We start from the raw sequence: 19,782 nt of genomic DNA, 5'->3' as shown, positions 1-19,782 counted from the left end.
CTAGGTCATGTTAGTTTTAACATGTTGGACTTACATATTTGTAGCAGTAAAGATTCGCCATTTATTTGCAGGATCCAGGTGGTCATTGTTTGTCTTTGAAAATGTACATGTTAATATGTCGTATAAAGATCTTGTGGTTGGTTGATGCTAGGGACATATCATTTTCGTAGTATCAGAAGACAAAATTGTATGATCTTGCATGTCTAGCCAATTGTAGCAAAAGGAAATGAACATGCACAAATCCATCAAAAGTCTATTGGGAGTGATCCAAGTAGATGTGCTTTTTTAACAATTGCTTTTCACATAAGTAAGCAAAACACATTTGAGATCAAAATCCGATTGTGCACGGATGTTTCATTAAGAAATACTTTAACATTTCGTTTGGATGAAGGAATTGAAAATTATATAGAATTCTAAAATGACAGAATTTAGATTTTCATCATTTTAATTTCCGACAATTGAAGATTTCAGTGTTTGAAATTATGTATGTCGAATTTTGTAAATGACCGAATTTAGTAAATGACACAATGGAAATTGTGAAATAACGCCTATTTTGATGGAAATTAAACTAGGGAATGTGATGCCTCAATTTTCATGATTTTTTCTGCATATCATTTAATAAATTCCACGCTTAAATTGTCAATTTCTTCTCTTAAATTGTTAACTTTTAACAAAATTCCGAGTTTTTCCGAGAAGAACTGAATTTCCCTGTGTTTTCTTTACATATGATACGAGGAATCATTCAACACATTCAGTGACAAATTATAACATAGGCTCTTCTTTCTTTTCTTTTTTCCTGGTGGGGCGTAAGACAGTCCTGTACAGCTACACCCTAGACTTTGTCCGTGTACCCAATCGTCTGAGAGTGAGAGGAGAGGAGATTCGAGTTCTTAATTCTCGCGCACTATACTATTCGAAACGTTTCGGCCGCCGGAACAAAATAAATACGTTTCGATCGTAAAACCCCCTCACTTCAACCATAAAACCCTAAAACCGCCATTTTCAAATCCAACTCCAGAAGGCAGTAGCTTCCAGTTGTATTGCAGAGATGTATGTATGCGTTCCTCAGTACGTCTCCATCAAATTCCCCGCCATTCCTCGTTTCGGTTCGTCTCGGAGGGACTTCAAACTTCCGGCTATTTCAATGACTGCAAGTGAAGTCACCAATCATATTCCACCAGCTCCCATTTTCCTTCCTCAAGGACCTTGGAAGCAGGTGACCTTTTCTACGACGCTGTTTTTGGTTTACATTCACATTTATCCCTGCAATTATGGTTTCTTGTTTGATAAATTTTTAAACTTTATCGAGACTGTGACTGTGATCGAGTCTGTAGATTCCCGGCGGAGTTACAGCTGCAGAAGGATTCAAAGCTGCAGGTTTGTTTGGCGGTCTTCGCGCCAAAGGTGACAAGCCTGATCTCGCACTTGTCACTTGTGATGTCGATGCCACTTCTGCTGGTGAGTTGCTTGTGTTGCTTCTTAGTAATGGTATTTTGAGCAAATTAATTTTGTACATTTTTTAAATTTATACTATTTCTATGTTGGTTTACTCACAGGCTCATTTACCACGAATGTGGTAGCAGCTGCACCAGTGTTATACTGCAAAACAGTATTAAACACTTCAAAAACGGTGAGACGGAAAATGCTTCTTTTATTTATTTGACAATGATGTTGTGCTTATTGTAAATGTAGTGCTCTATAATATTACTTTTCATGTTTTAATTTTGTCATTTTGATCTGCTAACGAAAAGTGTTTACAACTTGTTAGGCACGGGCAGTTTTGATAAACGCTGGTCAAGCCAATGCAGCTACGGTAGGGCGTTTACTGATGCATATTGTCAATTGTCCCATTGAATACTCTTGAGTATGCTGTTACAGTTAGTCTTGCACGCTAATAAATTTCCCATTTTTCTCAGGGTGATGCAGGTTACCAAGATGTAATAGAGTCCGTCAGCAGCCTTGCTAAGGTATGTGGCATTAAGGGTGGCAAACACCCTAATCTGATAGATGCTCTTTCATAGGCTGGATTTATTATCCCTTGTAAGTATGAAATTTTGTACTGCAGCTACTTCAAATGAAGCCTGAGGAAGTGCTGATTGAATCCACTGGAGTGATTGGCCAAAGGATAAAAAAGGTACTATATAATCATCATATTCATGTTTCCATGTTATGCTAAAATTCTAATCATACTGATTTGCACAGGATTTCTTGAAATATTAACAGATCAGCTGATAAATGTTGCATGATAATTTTTAGGAAGATTTATAACATGACCTGTTCTAAATGTTTTACAAACGATTCATTTTTTAATTTTCATATGCAGGAAGCACTTCTAAAATCTCTTCCAAAACTGGTTAATTCACTATCAGCATCAACTGAGGGGTAAATGTTAATGGTTTTGAACTTAACTTAGATAACTGACTTAATTTCATATATACCTGGTTGTGTTTATTTTCAGCATCGAATTTCAGTTCGTGTTTTTCTTTTTCTGTGAAACCTTGGGGCTTAAATTTTTTAAATCATCTCCCTGAGAAGTCATTTTGCCTTGGTCTGCAGGGCAGATGCTGCAGCAGTGGCAATCACAACAACCGACCTCGTTAGCAAGAGTGTGGCAATTCAGTCTCAGGTGTGCAGGATCTAGTTTCCTGTATTTATATCTGTAGTGAATGCAATATCTGCTACTTTTGGATTATGTTAATTGCTGATTAGCTGTACAAAACTTTGGCAATATCATGTTTTTATTTTTGAAACCTGTAGGCAGTAAAATAGAAACCAGGCTGGTCCTTAAAAATAACTGGTGAATTTTTCAGGTTGGAGGGACAGATATAAGAATTGGGGGAATGGCAAAAGGTTCCGGGATGATCCACCCCAATATGGCTACCATGCTTGGAGTATGTCTTCTAGTATCTCTCTTGATGTTTGACTAGTTATTAACTAATATGATTACATGGACAGGTAATAACAACTGATGCAATGGTTAGCAGTGATGTTTGGAGAAAAATGGTTCAAGTTGCTGTCAACCGAAGCTTCAACCAAATAACAGTGTGTACATTTTTTTTCTTCCAATTATTGAACACCATAACTTAGTGGGGCTACACCTCACGTGGTGTAATCAATCTACCTTGTTGCATTTTTATTTTGTAGTATGATAACCCAGCACATGTATGGGTTTTCTGCAGGTAGATGGAGATACGAGTACCAATGATACTGTCATTGCGTTAGCTAGTGGATTATCTGGATCAACCAAGATATCTTCCTACAACAGTAATCAAGCAGTACAACTTCAAGCAGGCCTTGATGTGGTTAGTTTCACTTCATTTAAGTTTTGCATTCCTCTGTTATCTAAAAATCTTTTACAGTGAGCTCCAAAATTCTGACATCACTGGAAACTAATGAAAGAATAAGTTGACTTTTCCATTTGATTTGTTTTATGCAGTCTAAAACCAGCTTCTGGGATTCATATTTTACCGTATTCATTTTGCAGGTAATGCAAGGTCTTGCCAAATCCATAGCTTGGGATGGAGAAGGAGCAACATGCCTAATTGAGGTCTGCATTCTTATTTAAGATCAGTAATGATGCCTAAAGTATGTAAAAGTATAAATTTGAAGCTTGCAACTCGATTTTATGGTCCCTTAATCTTTGTTTCTTTTCATGTCTTTAATCACACAAATATAACGATATGTTGTAAAATGCTCAATGTAGGATCTGGGCATCTAAGTACTAGACTATGCAAATTATTTGGACTTTGATTTATTGACGATGATGAACTTATGGTCTTTCATGTATGACTTCAAAAATGCCTTGCTAATCCTGACTAGATGTGCAGGTAACGGTGACTGGTGCAGACAGTGAGCCTGAAGCAGCAAAAATAGCACGGTCGGTGGCATCTTCTTCGCTAGTAAAGGCATGATATCCCAACCCTGCCTACCTTTTTGATGCTTCAATATACCAAATACTAAATTATTTCCCAAATGCCACTCAGGCTGCAGTATATGGCAGAGATCCAAACTGGGGACGCATTGCTGCTGCTGCAGGCTATGCAGGAATATCTTTTGACCAAACCAAGCTCCGAGTATTGCTAGGGGATATTCTGCTCATGGATGGTGGGGAACCACAATTATTTGACAGGTAACTCTTAAGGTTTTCTTTGTGTCAAGCACATTTTCCCTTTCAGCGTGTCATCTTTTCCTCTCTGCAGAGAAGATCTATTCTAAACCTAGTAGTTTGACTAGCTGGATCTCGTTTCAGGGGTGCAGCCAGTGACTACCTCAAGAAGGCTGGTGAGATCCATGGCACAGTCGTAATCAATGTATCTGTGGGTAAGTTTCTGAACCAAGTGGAGCATTATGCAAGTCGGATAGTCAACTGTAACCACAATCATAACTAATTACTTCCATCTGCCTGAGTACTAACTAAGCCTGCAAACTTAAGTTTCTTGGTACATCTTTCGTTTTCATTATGTTTGATATGCCCTTTACTTTTGAACAGGTGATGGTCCGGGACGAGGTCAAGCATGGGGCTGTGATTTAAGTTATGATTATGTTAAAATTAATGCCGAGTACACAACATAAAGTACTCGTCATTGTGTAACTCCCTACTGGAATTTCAAATGAGATATTTATCAGTCAAGTCTTCAATTCTTTTTCATTTGAAGCATTGTCTTGAGGTGAATGTAACACCAGAAGGTCCAAAACCACCATGCCTCGTCCGTTGAACAATGTAATGTCAAGACACTGTTCCAGGTTTCACGAGCACTTGTTTCATTTCCCTCAATATCAAAACCCCAACTCGCTATTTTATGCACCTATATTTCCAACGTGCTTAAAATCAACGTCTTCCACATGAAATTAGGGTTGTTCTACCATGCTATTGCCTTACGGATACAGGTTTAAAAATCTGTATGCATTTATAAACCTTTATGTAGGCAAATGTGTCTTGATGCACGCACAAAAGTGCCATATCCATACAGAACAAAGAATCCCATAAATTTATCGAAACAGGAAATTAACAAGTCAGGCCAACCCTTAACACCAAATGCAATTACAAAATGCTGCTGCAAAAGGAACATAAGAAAACCACACATTATATATAAAGGGATCACCACACTGGCTCAACGACAGACACAAACAGAGTAGCATATTCTTCCAAGTTTTCTCAAACACCAACCCCAACAGAACTGTAGTGAGTGATAATTATTTATGTACACAGCGTAGGATGTGATACTCGCAACAAAATATGTTGCTCACAGGGCTTCTGCTACTGGGTAATGCATGCTTGTGAGCGAATTTTTCAAGAAGGAGCTCCCACAGTAAGAATGTTGGTCTGGGCTGCCAACCACAAGGTCACCAAAATCATTGTTTGTGCCAACCAATGTTTCACGGGAATCCAGATATCTGTGAGACCTCTCGGAAGCCCCACCTTTGCGATATTGCTTCTTCTCTTTTCCTCGAGAAGAGCTGCCCTTTTGCCCCTTCTTTCCATCTCTCTTCCAATTTTTCTTGTTCTTTGACTTCTGCTGTTTCTTGCCTGTAACTGTGTGCGACATCGATGTAGTAGGCGGATCATACACATCAGGGGCCCAAGTGACAGTAAGTTTCCCGGGTGATAACCCCTCTTTCTCCCGGCTGCCTTTCATTGCAGAAAGTAGCTTCGAAGGAGCCTGCACAAGTACAATAAAACCTATGAGCAGATGACCTGAGGAAGCAAGCTCAAGTAGAGCATCACAACATTTCTTTTCAAGTAGCCAGTTCAATCCATCCACAACTAGAAGACAGCATGATATTAAGTCAAAATTGTTTTAAACATAAATATAATTACACTAACTATATATACACATATTTCTTAAAGACTGGCAGTTTAATCAAAGAAGCATTCTTTTTATAACTTTTCTGGATAACTTGACAGAGGAGATGCACATAAATAAAGTAGCTCCAGCACCTTGCACGAGCTAGGCAGAGACTACTGACAAATGGAGACGGGATAGTGATGACTAATGGGAAACCAATGCTTCATGGGCATCAAAAGTAGCAATGAATAATGCGAAATCCAAGAGTGAAAACATAGTATTAGCAAAGAACGAGAGGTATACACTCGCAATAAGCACAGATGACTTACAGGCGTCTGCATGGCTGTTTCGGGTTCCTCCTCTGCCATATCCGAGGAGGCATTACGAGGCAGCACCCCATTAGCATTAGGAAAGGTTACACACTTATTCAAGCAATTCTGAGTGATTTTTCCCTGTTGTGCTTTAGGACCGTCGCATGGTTTTCTTTTCTCCACGCCGCTAATAATTTCCTCATTGGAAGAAGCATGTTCCACTTCTCCAACATCTTTGATACCAACGTACTCTTTCCCAACATCTTCGAGATTCAACGACTCTTCAACAAAATCTTTGATATTCAAGGACTCTTCTTCAACATCTTTGATATTCAAGGACTCGTCAACAGCATTTACAAGGTCACTTACCAAACGATCTGAAAGCGAACTATTAGGACTTTGTGCTTGGTTCGCAGAGGGCTGCAAACCTGGGAAGCTGTCTACATTTTTCAACACCGACTTACCACACGGAGAGCTTATGTCCATCTACAATACCAGATTCTACATAGTGCCAAAACCCACATGTTAATGAACGTTAAGCACAACTCCAGAAATTAAATCAACCCAGTTACCCAAACACATAAAGAAGCAGAAAAGAACTACATATTCAATCTAATTCATGATATCCAGCCGCCAATATAAACGATTTGAACTAAAATGAACATAAAGTCGTGAAATTTAATTACCTCGTATAAAGTTCAAAGCTAGAATAACCTTGAGACCAAGAACTTATAAACCAATACCAAACTTTGTAAGCCTTACAGATCCTCCAATCCCTAAACCTCAGATTTCTTGACAAAATTATCTAACCTCTTGCAGACCACAAAACGAGAAGAACACCAAAAACCCAACAAACAGGGAGTTTGGGAAGCTGAGCAAGAACCACAAAAAGAACAACCCAAAGTGATATTAAAACCTAATGTTAACTAAGATTACCACGCCGATCGCTTTTTTCTATACGTTTCAGACGATGAGGGCAAGAGCCGCCGTGGAAGGAAGTCAAGTTAGGGACCAAGGGTCGTAGCAGGAGTTGAATGGGCACCGAAGGCATTATCGTATGCTCTTCGAAACCCCTAAGCCCGCGCGTTGCACAAAACAACACTCACAAAACCACCCCAGATCGTGAACCAGAGCTGTGAAATCTGAGAAAACAAGGTTCTCGGTCGTCTAGAAATCAGGGGTTTTAGGGTCAGAGCATGGTGAAGGATGAAGAAATTGCCCAATGGTATGTTGGGTAAGAGTCGAGGGTTTCAGGGATCGGGGAGAGATGGATCAGAGAGCATATGGGATTGAAGAAGGCGTTGGGGTTTTCCTTTCTTTGTTTTATATGAAGGAGAAGGAGACGGAATATTGGGGTCGATGGGTCCACGGCCGAGTCTGGCGGTTCTCAAATCAAATCGGAGACGTACACGTGTTCATCTCGGTTGGCAACCCAGGCGGTCGCGGTAGATTTTTAGTTGGGTTGGGCCGGGTCAACGAACTTTTTTTTCTTCTTCAGATTTTTATGGGGAGGTGTCCGGCTGTTTGCACTTTGCACCAAAAGGCCCTTTTTATTTTTTTGCTTTTAATAATTTGAGGCAAAAACAAGTTTTCTACCATTGGATTACTCAAGTAAAGGACGCGGTTTATTTTATTAAAAAGGCATTAGTGGTACAATTAAGAATAGTCTTGTCATAATGGTGGTTTTGACTGGCAGTTCCAGGATTCGAAGGTTTGTCGGGCAAAAAGTATGAAAACAAGAAAAACTAAATACTGTTATAAAATTAGAGAGAAATTGGAAAGAATTGAGATGGAGAGAAGCTGAATGTTTTTCTCTGTATTACAATCAATGGGATGTGTTCTATTTGTAGGCAGAGCCTTCCAACATGTGGGCTCCACTTTCTATAATTTACAACACTCCCCCTTGGAGACCACAAATGATATGGAATATCTCGTTAAAAACCTTGCCAGTAAAAACCCAGTGGGACAAAAACTGGTCGAAGGAAAAAAGAGTACATAACCATGCGTAACATAAAATTCTGTGTATATTGACACGCGTGCGACACTGCCTCGTTAAAACCTTGCCAGGAAAAACCCAGTGGGATAAAAACCTGGACGAAGGAAAAAGAGTACAGTGTGGAAAGGTCTTTATGGATGGCACGCTCCCCCTGATGCTTGATAGAATATCTTGAAGCCATACTGTTGATCATTTGTCTGAATGTCATAGTGGACACTGCTTCTGTGAGTCAATCTTGAGCGACACTGCCTCGTTAAAACCTTATCAGGAAAAACCCAGTGGGATAAAAACCTGATGAAGGAAAAAGAGTACAGTGTATGAAAGTCTTTATGAATACCATGCTCCCCCTGATGAATATCTCCCCCTGAAAACTTCATGACTAACTTTGTTCCAGTAAACGACCATATAGATTTCCAGAGTCCGCATATCTCACATCATCCCAAAATGATGGTGATGGAGTTGAGCTCAAATACGATGTCCGGTCCAATATACTTCCGGAAAATCCTTAAAGTGTCCAACGGATAATCCTCATAAAAATGCTTCAATACTTTCTTAGTATAAGCAATAATCTCGTTGGCATAATGCTCGATCTTTCAGTCGAGACAAATATTTCTGGAACTCTTGAGAAGCTTTAATGTGTTGCAAACACATTATAATCAATATACTCACTGAGGCAATTTATGTACATTAACATTGAGTACAGAGGGGCACATGTCATTCAGGGACTTGCTTCATGCAATTTCAATCCTTTCAAGGATTTTGTTTAAAGGGATTAAACTTTATGACACATTATATAGCTTTAACCCAGCTATTTATACATCTTTAGGGAATCACTTCAGGTGATATGCTCTGTGCATTTAATAACCTTTAAAGATAACATGTTGGTCTCCATGTGCAATAAGGGGGGGCACAATTGAATTTGAAAATATGGAGAAAACCCAACATTCCTTGTTTATGCCAAAAAAACATTGTGTCATACAAAGTAGGTATATTCCCTTTTATTCCGAACACCCAAGTATAACTTTCAGTATTAACAAATTTTGGGGTTCGTACTGTGGGTTTGTTCTTTCACGTTCATTCTCATCTATAATGGAATTGCCTCATTCCATTTTGGCCAATGATATTGTCGACATTTAATAATTGAACGTGGTTCCAATCAACACAGCCCATTGATGATTTGAGTAGCTACTCCAAAATCAAAATTTGTCATTCATCAATTCATGATCCCACCATTCTCATGTGCATGCGCATACATCAATTATAAGCATTTCTTTGCTTTTGGGTACCCAAGCCACTTCAGGGGGCTTTTATTATGTGAGAATGTGGATTATAACCTCCAATGGAGCGTTATTTTATAGTAGGGCGTGGATAATCTCCATTTAGGGAGTTGGAACATTTAGAACCCATATATCTGTCATGCTGCAGGCATGCCACAGATTAATACATACATGTCAATTAATTTCTGGGACTTTAACCCATACAATTTGCTACGCATTAGGCGTGCACAATATCAATATTGACATGTCAAAGGATTGTCCATTCGGGACTTCAATCCACATCATTTGTTACGCAACAGGCGTGCATCATATTGATCACTGCTATACCCATATTATGTTCTTATGAGACTTTAATCTGTGCAGTGTATTATCAATGTATCCAACTTGCAATCTGTAAAATTTGCATTAATAATTCATGGATACATACAAGCCATTCTTTTGGAACGGACTTATCTCCCCATTTGGTTACCTTTCAAGATAAAATATCAAATAAGTATATAAGCATAAAATAACACAAGTATTGCTTACATCCTTAGGTGGGAGAAACTTTTCTCAAGTATCATTCAAGCTTGTATCGGCCCAGTAAATATAAAGTATCGCTTGATGATCTTGTTATATCCTGCAAGAGCAAAAATCACAATTCTTCTCTCTGTCAAAAACAAATAACCCTCATGAACAGAGAGTTATAAAAGAAAGAAAAGATACAAAAATTGTGATATTGATTGCAAAGTAAGGTAAGCAATTAGGGAAGGGAGCTGGTGGAAGCAGACAGCAAGTTCAGCAATCAAAGAAGAAAGCTGGTGGGAGCAGAAAACAAGCTCTCAATTCTCCTAGTCTAGAAGGACCTCAGGAGATTAGAGCATAAGGCCGCCTTCACAATTCCCTGATCTTGCAGAAACATGATCAGGGATAGTCTTGCTTCCTGAATGGATGATCAGAGATAGTCTTGCTTCTCAGGCATATTAAGTGCTTAATGATAAGAAAAACAAGTAGATATAACATCATTATGTATGGGGAAAAACTGGATGTCTTCTGCAAAGAAAAGTTTGTCAGTAAGGCAATTTATACAAAAATACAATGAATAGGTAGAACCGGTGAATTTCAAATTAACCATAGGAAAATTGCGAGATTCTCGGGATACTTTTGAAAAAGTAGCTCCGTGAAATCCGTAAAGCAAGATCGGCTTTGAAAATAATACTTGAAAAACGCCGAAAGTGCCGACAGGCATTATCAGAGGCCACGTGAAGTTTTGGACTCTTGCGAAAGAAAAAGATAATGTGGGGATTCGAGAAGATATTGGAATCCTGAAAAGTTGCCACATTTTCGTCTATAGATATTGCCTTTGCAAAACTTGATTGAGCAACTGCGTTTCAACTCAACTTTGTTTCAACTCAACTTCCTTCATTTTCTGAAACTTAAGTTTTGTAAGACTTTCGTTGAAACCTTCTTAAAATGGCTTCCTCTTCTTCCTGCCCAAATAATTTCAATTTAAATGATGCTCCCGCAACAACTAGTGACGCCAAAGTTTGGCGTCCATCCTTTGTATCCCAAAATCGTCATCTCACAGTTAATGATTCTGTGATGATGGATGATGCTACTGCTGTCACAGTAGCTAGGAATTTCATTATTCCAATGGATGAAATGCTGTTGACAGGGAGGTCTGAGGAAGAAGCTATTAATGACTCAATGGCTTCTAGCATTCAGAGTGCTGCTTCTGTTTCTAACTTGGCTGATCGTTTGCGTGTTAGAGCAAACGAGGTTCAGAAGCTGACAACTGAAAATTATTCTCTTCAAAGAATGCTTCATGAGTCTCAAAAAGAGGTTGAGAAACTCAAAGGAGAGAATAATTCCTTGTTGAAACTGGTGAGTTCGTACTCTGTTGATACACTGAGAAAGCTAGACATGCTGCAGGTCTCAAATGAAAGAATTTTGGGAGACCATGAGAGGCTCATGTCTAAGCTTAAGAGGCGCCGTCCTCTTCCTTCAGAGGCTTCCAGAACATAGTGTAATTTTATAGATTTTACAGGGCCTGCATCTTCATTGCAGATGTAAAAATCTATCTGTTGTATGTTCCTGTTCTGTTATAATAATAATTGCGCACATCTTAAACTTGCACATGTGGTTTTTACGTCTTTTCAAAATGACGGTTTGGAACCTTGTGTCTTATAGGTTCAAGTAGCCACATCAAATCTCTCATATTTTCATGCATGTGAGCCTAGAACTTTTTGGTCTGGGTTAAACACACAACTCAGAATTTATTCGTCCTTTTTCAAATGGACATAAAATATAAATTGAGTAAAGACCACGATAATATCGCAATATAGTAGTGAAGAACATTAACTACTATATACCCACAACTTCAAGTTTTAGGATCTCTCATATATTTGGATCCATGGGCTTCCGGCCCAAAACAAAATATGTGGGGAGCCTCAAATCATCATTTGAAGTTTATACTGATATTATCCATTTACGGTGTATTCTTAACAACCGGGATTCACAAAATATATTTCTTCCTTGAGGTGTCGATTATAACAAAATCGAACTTTATTAAATTCATCATATTCTTATGCCAAAGAAATATGTGGTGTACCACAATTTGCAATAATACCTCAAGGGTTGTCCATTTAACTGTTGGAACTTTAGGTTCTCAATACTGTTAGATTTTGAACTTCGGGCCAAAATCACATATTCTCATGGTATGGACATTTTACAATTTTCTGTACATATTTTGGGACCTCAAGTCCTTACATAATTGTCCATATTTTGAGGAACTTCTGGCATCTCATTTAATTTGCTCATCCATGAGTTTAAGGAACTACAGGTTCCCTTTTTGTATATAGTGACGGTTTACCCAAAATGGTTAATATTTATGCATACGTCACTATTCATGTGAATAGTACTATTCATCAATCATGAATACATATCTATTCATATGTGCAGTACATTTGCCAGTACAGTTATTATTCATGTGTACGGCACTTTTAACCAATACGGTACTGTTACATCATTAAGGAAACTCAGGTCCTTATTCACATGTCAGGGATCAAGGACCCTTAAGTCCGATCACATGTTTACAAATATAGTACCGGAGAGACTGCCAGCTCTCATATCAATATCATCATCAAGGATCTTCAAGTCCTGATGTAAATGTATGATGAGGATCAAGGAACTTCTGGTCCTGATCTGTATACTGTAAAAACTCATCATACAGCACAATTAATCCATAAAATAAATTTACTGTTAAATAAATTACTTGTATGGACGTTAATCCCGCACCATACTTTAAATGTGCGGTAAAGTAAACGTGCTTGTATGGGCACTAATTCTGCTCCATACATTTAAATGACAGTAAAGGCGTGGACGATAAACCCGCACCACCCTTTAAAGTAAATTTACGATAAAGTAAATGTCAGTAAATGTCAGTAGTAAATTTACGATAAAGTAAATGTCAATGTCAGTAGTAAATTTACGATAAAGTAAATGTCAATGTCAGTAAATGTCAGTAGTAAATTTACGATAAAGTAAATGTCAGTAAATGTCAGTAAAGGCGTGGACGATAAACCTGCACCACCCTTTAAAAGTAAATTTACGATAAAGTAAATGTGTTGTAATAAGTCATGATAAGTGGGGACAAAGATTAGGTAGGTTTTAGCCCCATGCATACCTCACAAAACTTTTCTGGTGCCGACAATTCTCACCAATAATCCTAGTGAGAAAGCTTGGTAGGATTCACTTTTAAAAAGTGTGAGGCTTTTGTCCCTCTGCATGTGCTTTTGTCCAAAGCAATTTTGTTTGGTTCCTCTCCTTTTTGAGACATGAGAGCCACTTTGGACGTACAATGCTTAAAACTTGCAACTTTACAGCTTGATCACACTTCCAAGTTAAGCAAGCAACCAAGCATTGTGTTGAGATTGAAAGAAAGCGACGGCCATCATCTCTTTCTGAAGATGTTATATCAGTGCTTCCAGCTGCTCATTTGATTCGGTGCTCCTGCTGCTGCTTAAGTGATTTCCACAGCAAGGAGACAACGCCAGGCTGGCTATGATGCCTGCCGCCATAATTTCTCTTACTTTAAGCTGATGCTCAAGTCCAAATCCAACACAGGAAAGGTGAGGGATCTGATCAGGGACAGCACTGAAGCACCAAATTGTGGCCATGTCACACAGAACGTTGCATTGATGTTGTTGATTTCACACGCAGCCAAGAGAGCCTCGCCCAACAACGACGCTGGCCTACGGAAAGTATTCCAAGCTCAAAGATGGGGCTTTTCTTTCCAAGGTCGTTTCTAGCTTGAACGCCACCGCCTCATCCCTCGAAAGTCTTGGAGAGAGGTTGATTTCTGAACTTGGAACAGAATAGCCTCTGTCCCTTATCATCTCCTTGAAACTGTAGCTGCTTTTGAAACCGTCGACCTTGAGATGCATTGTGGGAGTCATCCCCGGCTCGGAGTTGTGGATCATATATGCTTTTCACCCCCTGCTTGGTGCTTCTTTAGACCAAGTGGCTGGGGTTGCAAACTCTTTTGGGGCAGATGAAGAAGACGAAGAAGTTGGGGCCGAGAGAAAGATGAAACTGAGTATGCTGGTCCAGAGGTGGAAGCCTGACCAATAAGAAAGGTTATGACTGCATGGACATACTTTGTTTACCCTTTGAACTTTCGGAAAACAAAAGGCATAGACAAAGCTCTGCCAGAGGAACTGGTCTTTCGGTTCATATCAACACCGAAAGTTCAAAGGGTGAGAAAGAAGAGTTCTTTGTGAAAGAAACAGAGGAAGAAGCAGGGGAACTGAGGCTGGAGAGAGATAAGATATCTGGGTTTCAGAGAATTCAGCTTGTATATTTGAGAGCGAATTCGTGCTGATAACGTGTTATAAAATTAGAGAGAAATTGGAAAGAATTGAGATGGAGAGAAGCTGAATGTTTTTCTCTGTATTACAATCAATGGGATGTGTTCTATTTGTAGGCAGAGCCTTCCAACATGTGGGCTCCACTTTCTATAATTTACAACAAATACTTTATTCTTAGTAACCGAATACTCAAGCCAAGTAAATTGGCCAAACCACTTTTTATTAAATCAAAGAAAATCCCGCCCATCTAAGTGGCTTATATAATCTTCTAACTCGGGTTGGCATAGTCCTAAAATAATATATGTTCTTCGCACATTATCTTATTCATTCACCAGATATTTGCATATTAGACAACGTAATCCTGGATCACGCTCAATATAATTGATATTAAAATCATGATTATCATCGACTCTTTTAGATTCAACTCTTTCAACTTGAGGCTCAACAATAGGAGACTCAAGAAGTGCTAGAAGACAATGTACTAGATGATGACCCATCATTCTTTTTCTTAAAAAAAGACAACAAATTCTTTGTTCTCATAGGATTCCGATATAATAAAAGATAGCTTATAAATAATATACAATAAAGAATTTTAATCAAACATATTAATAAAAATCAACTAAATTCTCATAATAGCATCTCAACAATACGGTATTCCTAAAATCAAAGCTCTAATTAATTTCAATAAAATCCCAAATTATAATTCATCCCTAATTAAACCCTAGAATACTCAATTTTAAATTAAAACTATAATTAAAGATATATAGAAAAGGAAGGAGAAGATGTTGTTGCCAAGTTGTCCACCCAAGATAACAAAAGATGTAGTCAATAGAGGGAGAGAGAAGTTGTTGCTATCGAGTAGCTAAGAGAGAGAAACAAGATGTCGCATAACCAAAAGAGGAGGAAGAAGATATGGGGCCACTTGAATGGGCAACATGTGTGGAGAGTTTGGTTTAAAAAATTTTAATTTTGGGCTGGGCTTATATTAACATATGTAGGTGTTTTAATAAAAAAAAAAAATTGGGTTGGGCGGGCACCCAACTTGCCCTGTGCACATCACCGCCACTAGTTTGGAGCAATTGCTCCCCCATGAAAGATCCTGGGTTTGAGTCTTAATATCTGTGTAATATGTGTGAGTTTAGTATAATATCGTCTCTCTCAATAGAAAAAAGTTATAATATATATATATATATATATATATATAGTTTTGTCATAATTATTAACATTGTTAAGTCACGGACTTATTGTGGAGGTTCAGTGAGAGCACCTACATCAACATACCTTATATTTATTAACTTATCCAATCCAATCCAATAAAATCCTATTAACGAAATGAGTTTAGGTATTGATATTATGAGGTTTAGAATTTGGATTTAAAGTTTCTGGGGATTTGGAGATGGTGTTTTGAGGCTTCACATGTGAATGGGGTCATTTTGAGAGTTAGAAGTTTGGCGTTTAAATTTTGAATGTTGTCATTTTGCTATTCCAGAGTTCTGAAATCGCAAAACAAATACTCTCTAAATATTTAACAATAACAAATATCAAATGGGAGGATGAAACTTGATTTTGAAAAATGGTTAAGGCTGAAACTTCATTTAAAAAGAATGTCAAATATGACATAATTTCATTTTTTATAAAGCGAAGGGGAAGATTCGAATTTTGTCACTTTTTTCAATCTTTTTCTCTGAAATAAAAAGCAAGAAACAATTTTATGTTGAAAATACATATAAAAACTTTGCAATTGTAACTAAATATTGCACTTTAACTTGAAGAAATTATTATATAATATTGAAATACGGTCATTTATTATAATTCATTCACATATTATAATATAGATAAATAAAATAGTTAAATTCCCTCTTTTAAGATATAATATCAATAAATACTCACGGCGATGAACAGTAGCCCAAATTGGAACTCATATAATAAGAGAAAGAACAACCCCAATGGGACCTCCACCTGGGTTGTTGTCACTATTGCACTCCACTGTTCAACTAACACCCCTTTGGTCCACTCCACACTGTCGGATTGCCAACTCAGATTCCCAGAACCGTCGATCGGAGCCAATCCAACGGCCACCGTCCCCGGATTCCAAACCATTCTTGGTCTTCTAACCTTAGTTAGCCTGTATATATCTCTCTTCTACTCAAGCACTATTTCCTAAAATTTGACTTTTACATTTTTATTGTTTCTGTTTGTTTCTCGGGAAATTCAGTTCAGAAGTTCCGAGGCAAGTGATGGACACCGGGGTAAAGTTCAAGAAAGGCGCCGGAGGAAGGAGGGCAGGCGGTCCCAAAAAAAAACCGGTGTCCCGGTCCGTGAAAGCCGGTCTGCAGTTCCCGGTTGGACGTATTGGCCGGTATTTGAAAAATGGCCGATACTCTAAGCGAATCGGAACCGGAGCTCCTGTTTACCTGGCTGCTGTGCTCGAGTACCTTGCTGCTGAGGTAACCTTAGTTTCCTCTGTCTCTGTCTCTCTCTCTCTCTCTGATTGAGCTGATATGTTGCTTAAGGTTCTTAGGGTTTCTGATTTTGATTTTCAGTTGGGATCTGTTTGGTGGGTAAGAAACTGATGGAAAAAGGAAATGGAAAGTCGTGGCTTTTCTAATTGTAGAGCAAACCAAGAGTCAGCTTAGCTTACCTTTACTGAAACATCTCAGTTAGGCTTTTCAATTTCGCATGCAAACAGGCCCTTGAGGTCGTAATTTTTGTGATATAGGTCAGCTACTTAATTGGGTTCTGAGTTTGATAGTTGATACTTTGATCATGGGTTTCAAATTCAATTGATTCCCTCAATTTGAAAATCAAAGATTTAATATTTGATAAACAAGTGAGTTTATTTGTTCTTTTGTTGTAATTTGCCTACGTTGTTCTCAGTGGCCAAATGGGGTTCAAGCATATGGTGTATATGGCATGAACCATGTTCTATGAGTTGCTATGAGTTAGTGTTAACCGTGATGGGAGTGATTTGGTTAGGTTTTGGAACTGGCTGGAAATGCTGCAAGAGACAACAAGAAGAACCGCATTATTCCCAGGCATGTGCTATTGGCCGTGAGGAACGATGAAGAACTCGGAAAGCTCCTTGCTGGTGTGACAATTGCCCATGGAGGTGTGCTTCCCAACATCAACCCTGTGCTTCTGCCGAAGAAGCCGGAGAGGGTTGCGAAGAAGGAGCCCAAGTCTCCGGCCAAGGGCACCGCCACCAAGTCCCCCAAGAAGGCTTAACTTGTCTAACTAGTAGTGTCTCTGGGTAGTAAATTAATGTATCTCCGTATGGAAGTCTTCATGTGTGTACTTGGTTAGTAGGATGGTTCATATGTGTCATTATCCCCCTAGGATTTCAGTCCATTGTACTCTCTGTTTCCAATTGTAGAACATCCATGTTTCTGATGAAATGAAATTAGCCCCCTTCTAGATTTCACTTGTTGCAATGCTGCAATTGGACATTATTTGCTTGTGTGTGTTTGCACTTTATTCTTACTTTTTGGAGAGCATCTGCTTCATGATGCTTGGGTGTTTCAGTAAAGATTCTAATTCAAGGTGGATGTCAATTTGTTGTATTGTAAAAACACGAAACAGTCCTGTTTACCAGAGCAGTTAAACTTGGGCCAGAATTGTGACTGAACTTGAAATCCTTGATGATAAATTTGGTGCCGCATTGAATGCTTACGGTTACCGATAAGCATTTATAGGTAAAGTATCATAGAAAAGTAATCAAAAGCTGGAATAGCTCAGTTGGCTAGAGCGTGTGGCTGTTAACCACAAGGTCGGAGGTTCGAGCCCTCCTTCTAGCGTTTTATTTTTTGGGACAAAATATTGGCCTTTTTTTTTATATTTAAAAAAAAACTTTTTCTCCACCAAAAAAAAAAAAAAAAAAAAAAAAAACCCTTCTATTTAAAAGACGCAAGTATTGCTACCAACAGTCCCGATCTCTTGGACCACATGAGTCCAAGAGATTGTGGTCACCCACCGTTAGATATTAATTCAATGGTTCCAAATGATATATATAAATGCAATATGACATAAATGATTATTACCCGATTCAAGTCAACCGTTCAATTTATATCCAACGGTGAGTGACCATAAATCTCTTGGACTACAGGGGTCCAAGAGATCAAGACTGTTGCTACCAAATCGTTTTTAATTAATTAAACTCAAAATTTTATTTTAACTTTTGAAATTGTTTATTCGTTATGCTCTTTCTCTTTCATAAATGAATACAAGTTCGTTCATGGTTCGAGTCTCCTTCCAATATCATTCGAGATATCTTGTTTAAAGAATTTATACAATTATTTTCATCAATAAATCACTTGCATAAAATTTTAAAAAATCATAGTAATGCTCTCGTTGTTTTTTTTTTAATACAAACAAAACAACATATCACCTGGCAAAAGTGGAGACCTTTCTCACACATCAAGAGTTGGCTTATTTTAAGCAACTCAAAGGTTGATTTGCAGGAATTCAACTTATTTTCTTTACCCTCCTCTTCCTCCTTATTTTCATTGGTCTTAACAAAATTACCAAAATTCATACCAGAATCAGATGAAACCAATCCCACAAAATAAAACATGCACCATATAAAACCTCTCCACACATCTTATTAAAATGAAGGATCCAATTTCATTAATATATCCAATTTGGCCTAACACCATATCCAGAAACCTGGATCAACAAAATATTTATAATAACAAAAAAAAAAAAAATCACAAAAAATTATTTTAAGAGAAAAAAAAAATTAACAACTGGTAAACTTGGTGACGGCCTTGGTGCCCTCGGAAACGGCGTGTTTGGCAAGCTCACCGGGCAGGACCAGCCTGACCGCGGTCTGGATCTCTCGCGACGTAATGGTGGGCTTCTTGTTGTAGCGAGCCAATCGTGAGGCCTCCTGCGCGAGCTTCTCGAATATGTCGTTGATGAAGCTGTTCATGATCCCCATGGCCTTGCTGGAGATCCCGATATCGGGGTGCACTTGCTTCAGGACCTTGAAGATGTAGATCTTGTACGTCTCGGTGCTCTTCTTCACCTTCTTCTTCTTCTTCTCGACGCCGCCTTCCTTGGGGATCTTCTTCTCAGCCTTCGGCTTCTTCTCCGCCGGGGCTTTCTCTGTGACTGGTTTTTTCTCGGCCTTCGTTGGCGCCATTTCGCCGATTTTTTGTTGCTTCTGATCGATACGAACGAACTGACGAATGAGAAGGAGAACGGTCTTCTACACACAGAGTGAATTCAGGGATTTTGGTGGATGGAGAGGACAGTGCGCGAGTGTTTATATAGTGTGGTGAGGTTGGTTCTGATTGGGTTTTGGGATTTCACGAGGATCGGTGACGTGGGTGTTTTTATCTCCGTTGGATTGATTTGGAATGTATGATGGCGGATGCTTTTGAGTCAGTCGTAGTCTTTATACGGATTACGAAGTTGATTTGGCTTCCGTCTCAAATATGGACCGTACGATTGCTTGAAGAGAAATTGACTTGGCTACTCTCCCTACCGTAGGATTTTAGATTTTCTTTCGCAACAATTCACAAAGGAAAATGTTAGGCTTACTATATTTTTATACCACATTGTGTA

General features: G+C 38.5%; 4 protein-coding genes and 1 non-coding gene across 6 annotated transcripts; 3 read left to right on the top strand and 2 right to left on the bottom strand.

The window, feature by feature from the left end:
• Positions 1-695: 695 nt before the first annotated feature.
• On the top strand, positions 696-4,752 carry LOC117631207 (arginine biosynthesis bifunctional protein ArgJ, chloroplastic). Its single transcript, XM_034364235.1, has 16 exons — positions 696-1,216; positions 1,335-1,458; positions 1,557-1,630; positions 1,769-1,813; positions 1,917-1,967; positions 2,066-2,134; positions 2,324-2,382; positions 2,557-2,626; positions 2,811-2,891; positions 2,956-3,042; positions 3,180-3,302; positions 3,485-3,547; positions 3,828-3,905; positions 3,984-4,129; positions 4,250-4,320; positions 4,490-4,752. Exons 1-16 carry the CDS (start codon positions 1,049-1,051, stop codon positions 4,570-4,572), a joined length of 1,392 nt encoding a protein of 463 aa, XP_034220126.1. The 5' UTR covers positions 696-1,048; the 3' UTR covers positions 4,573-4,752.
• Positions 4,753-4,902: 150 nt separating this feature from the next.
• On the bottom strand, positions 4,903-7,417 carry LOC117631208. The gene is made up of 3 exons (XM_034364236.1): positions 6,784-7,417; positions 6,116-6,598; positions 4,903-5,660 (listed from the first exon to the last, which is right to left on the bottom strand). Exons 2-3 carry the CDS (start codon positions 6,581-6,583, stop codon positions 5,244-5,246), a joined length of 885 nt encoding a protein of 294 aa, XP_034220127.1. The 5' UTR covers positions 6,584-6,598; positions 6,784-7,417; the 3' UTR covers positions 4,903-5,243.
• Positions 7,418-16,163: 8,746 nt separating this feature from the next.
• LOC117629586 (histone H2A) lies at positions 16,164-17,638 on the top strand. 2 transcript variants are annotated; one of them, XM_034362115.1, is made up of 3 exons: positions 16,164-16,322; positions 16,433-16,664; positions 17,194-17,638. In XM_034362115.1, exons 2-3 carry the CDS (start codon positions 16,455-16,457, stop codon positions 17,440-17,442), a joined length of 459 nt encoding a protein of 152 aa, XP_034218006.1. In that variant the 5' UTR covers positions 16,164-16,322; positions 16,433-16,454; the 3' UTR covers positions 17,443-17,638. The 2 variants fall into 2 exon arrangements, with proteins under 2 accessions (XP_034218006.1, XP_034218005.1); XM_034362114.1 differs by having other exon boundaries at positions 16,164-16,344.
• A 299-nt stretch (positions 17,639-17,937) lies between these two features.
• TRNAN-GUU lies at positions 17,938-18,011 on the top strand. The gene has a single exon. It is a non-coding gene; the product is annotated as a tRNA-Asn (tRNA).
• Positions 18,012-18,793: 782 nt separating this feature from the next.
• LOC117629587 (probable histone H2B.3) lies at positions 18,794-19,467 on the bottom strand. Its single transcript, XM_034362116.1, has one exon. The coding sequence runs from the start codon at positions 19,355-19,357 to the stop codon at positions 18,953-18,955; it is 405 nt and encodes a 134-aa protein (XP_034218007.1). The 5' UTR covers positions 19,358-19,467; the 3' UTR covers positions 18,794-18,952.
• Positions 19,468-19,782: the final 315 nt, after the last annotated feature.

This window comes from Prunus dulcis, chromosome 6 (genome assembly GCF_902201215.1).
Source record: "Prunus dulcis chromosome 6, ALMONDv2, whole genome shotgun sequence".
Lineage (NCBI taxonomy): Eukaryota > Viridiplantae > Streptophyta > Magnoliopsida > Rosales > Rosaceae > Prunus > Prunus dulcis.
Note: the sequence above shows the minus strand (reverse complement) of the source record. Positions and strands in the feature narration are given on the sequence as shown.

Bases quoted from the DNA above. Each gene is read 5' to 3' on its own strand.
- LOC117629587 (XM_034362116.1), bottom strand. From the start codon at position 19,357: ATGGCGCCAACGAAGGCCGAGAAAAAACCAGTCACAGAGAAAGCCCCG.
- LOC117631208 (XM_034364236.1), bottom strand. From the start codon at position 6,583: ATGGACATAAGCTCTCCGTGTGGTAAGTCGGTGTTGAAAAATGTAGAC. The intron at 5,661-6,115 runs GTAAGTCATCTG...GTACTTGTGCAG, and splicing joins AAACAGCCATGCAGACGCCT to GCTCCTTCGAAGCTACTTTC.
- LOC117631207 (XM_034364235.1), top strand. From the start codon at position 1,049: ATGTATGTATGCGTTCCTCAGTACGTCTCCATCAAATTCCCCGCCATT. The intron at 1,814-1,916 runs GTAGGGCGTTTA...CATTTTTCTCAG, and splicing joins GTCAAGCCAATGCAGCTACG to GGTGATGCAGGTTACCAAGA. The intron at 2,627-2,810 runs GTGTGCAGGATC...TGAATTTTTCAG, and splicing joins GTGTGGCAATTCAGTCTCAG to GTTGGAGGGACAGATATAAG.
- LOC117629586 (XM_034362115.1), top strand. From the start codon at position 16,455: ATGGACACCGGGGTAAAGTTCAAGAAAGGCGCCGGAGGAAGGAGGGCA. The intron at 16,665-17,193 runs GTAACCTTAGTT...TGATTTGGTTAG, and splicing joins TCGAGTACCTTGCTGCTGAG to GTTTTGGAACTGGCTGGAAA.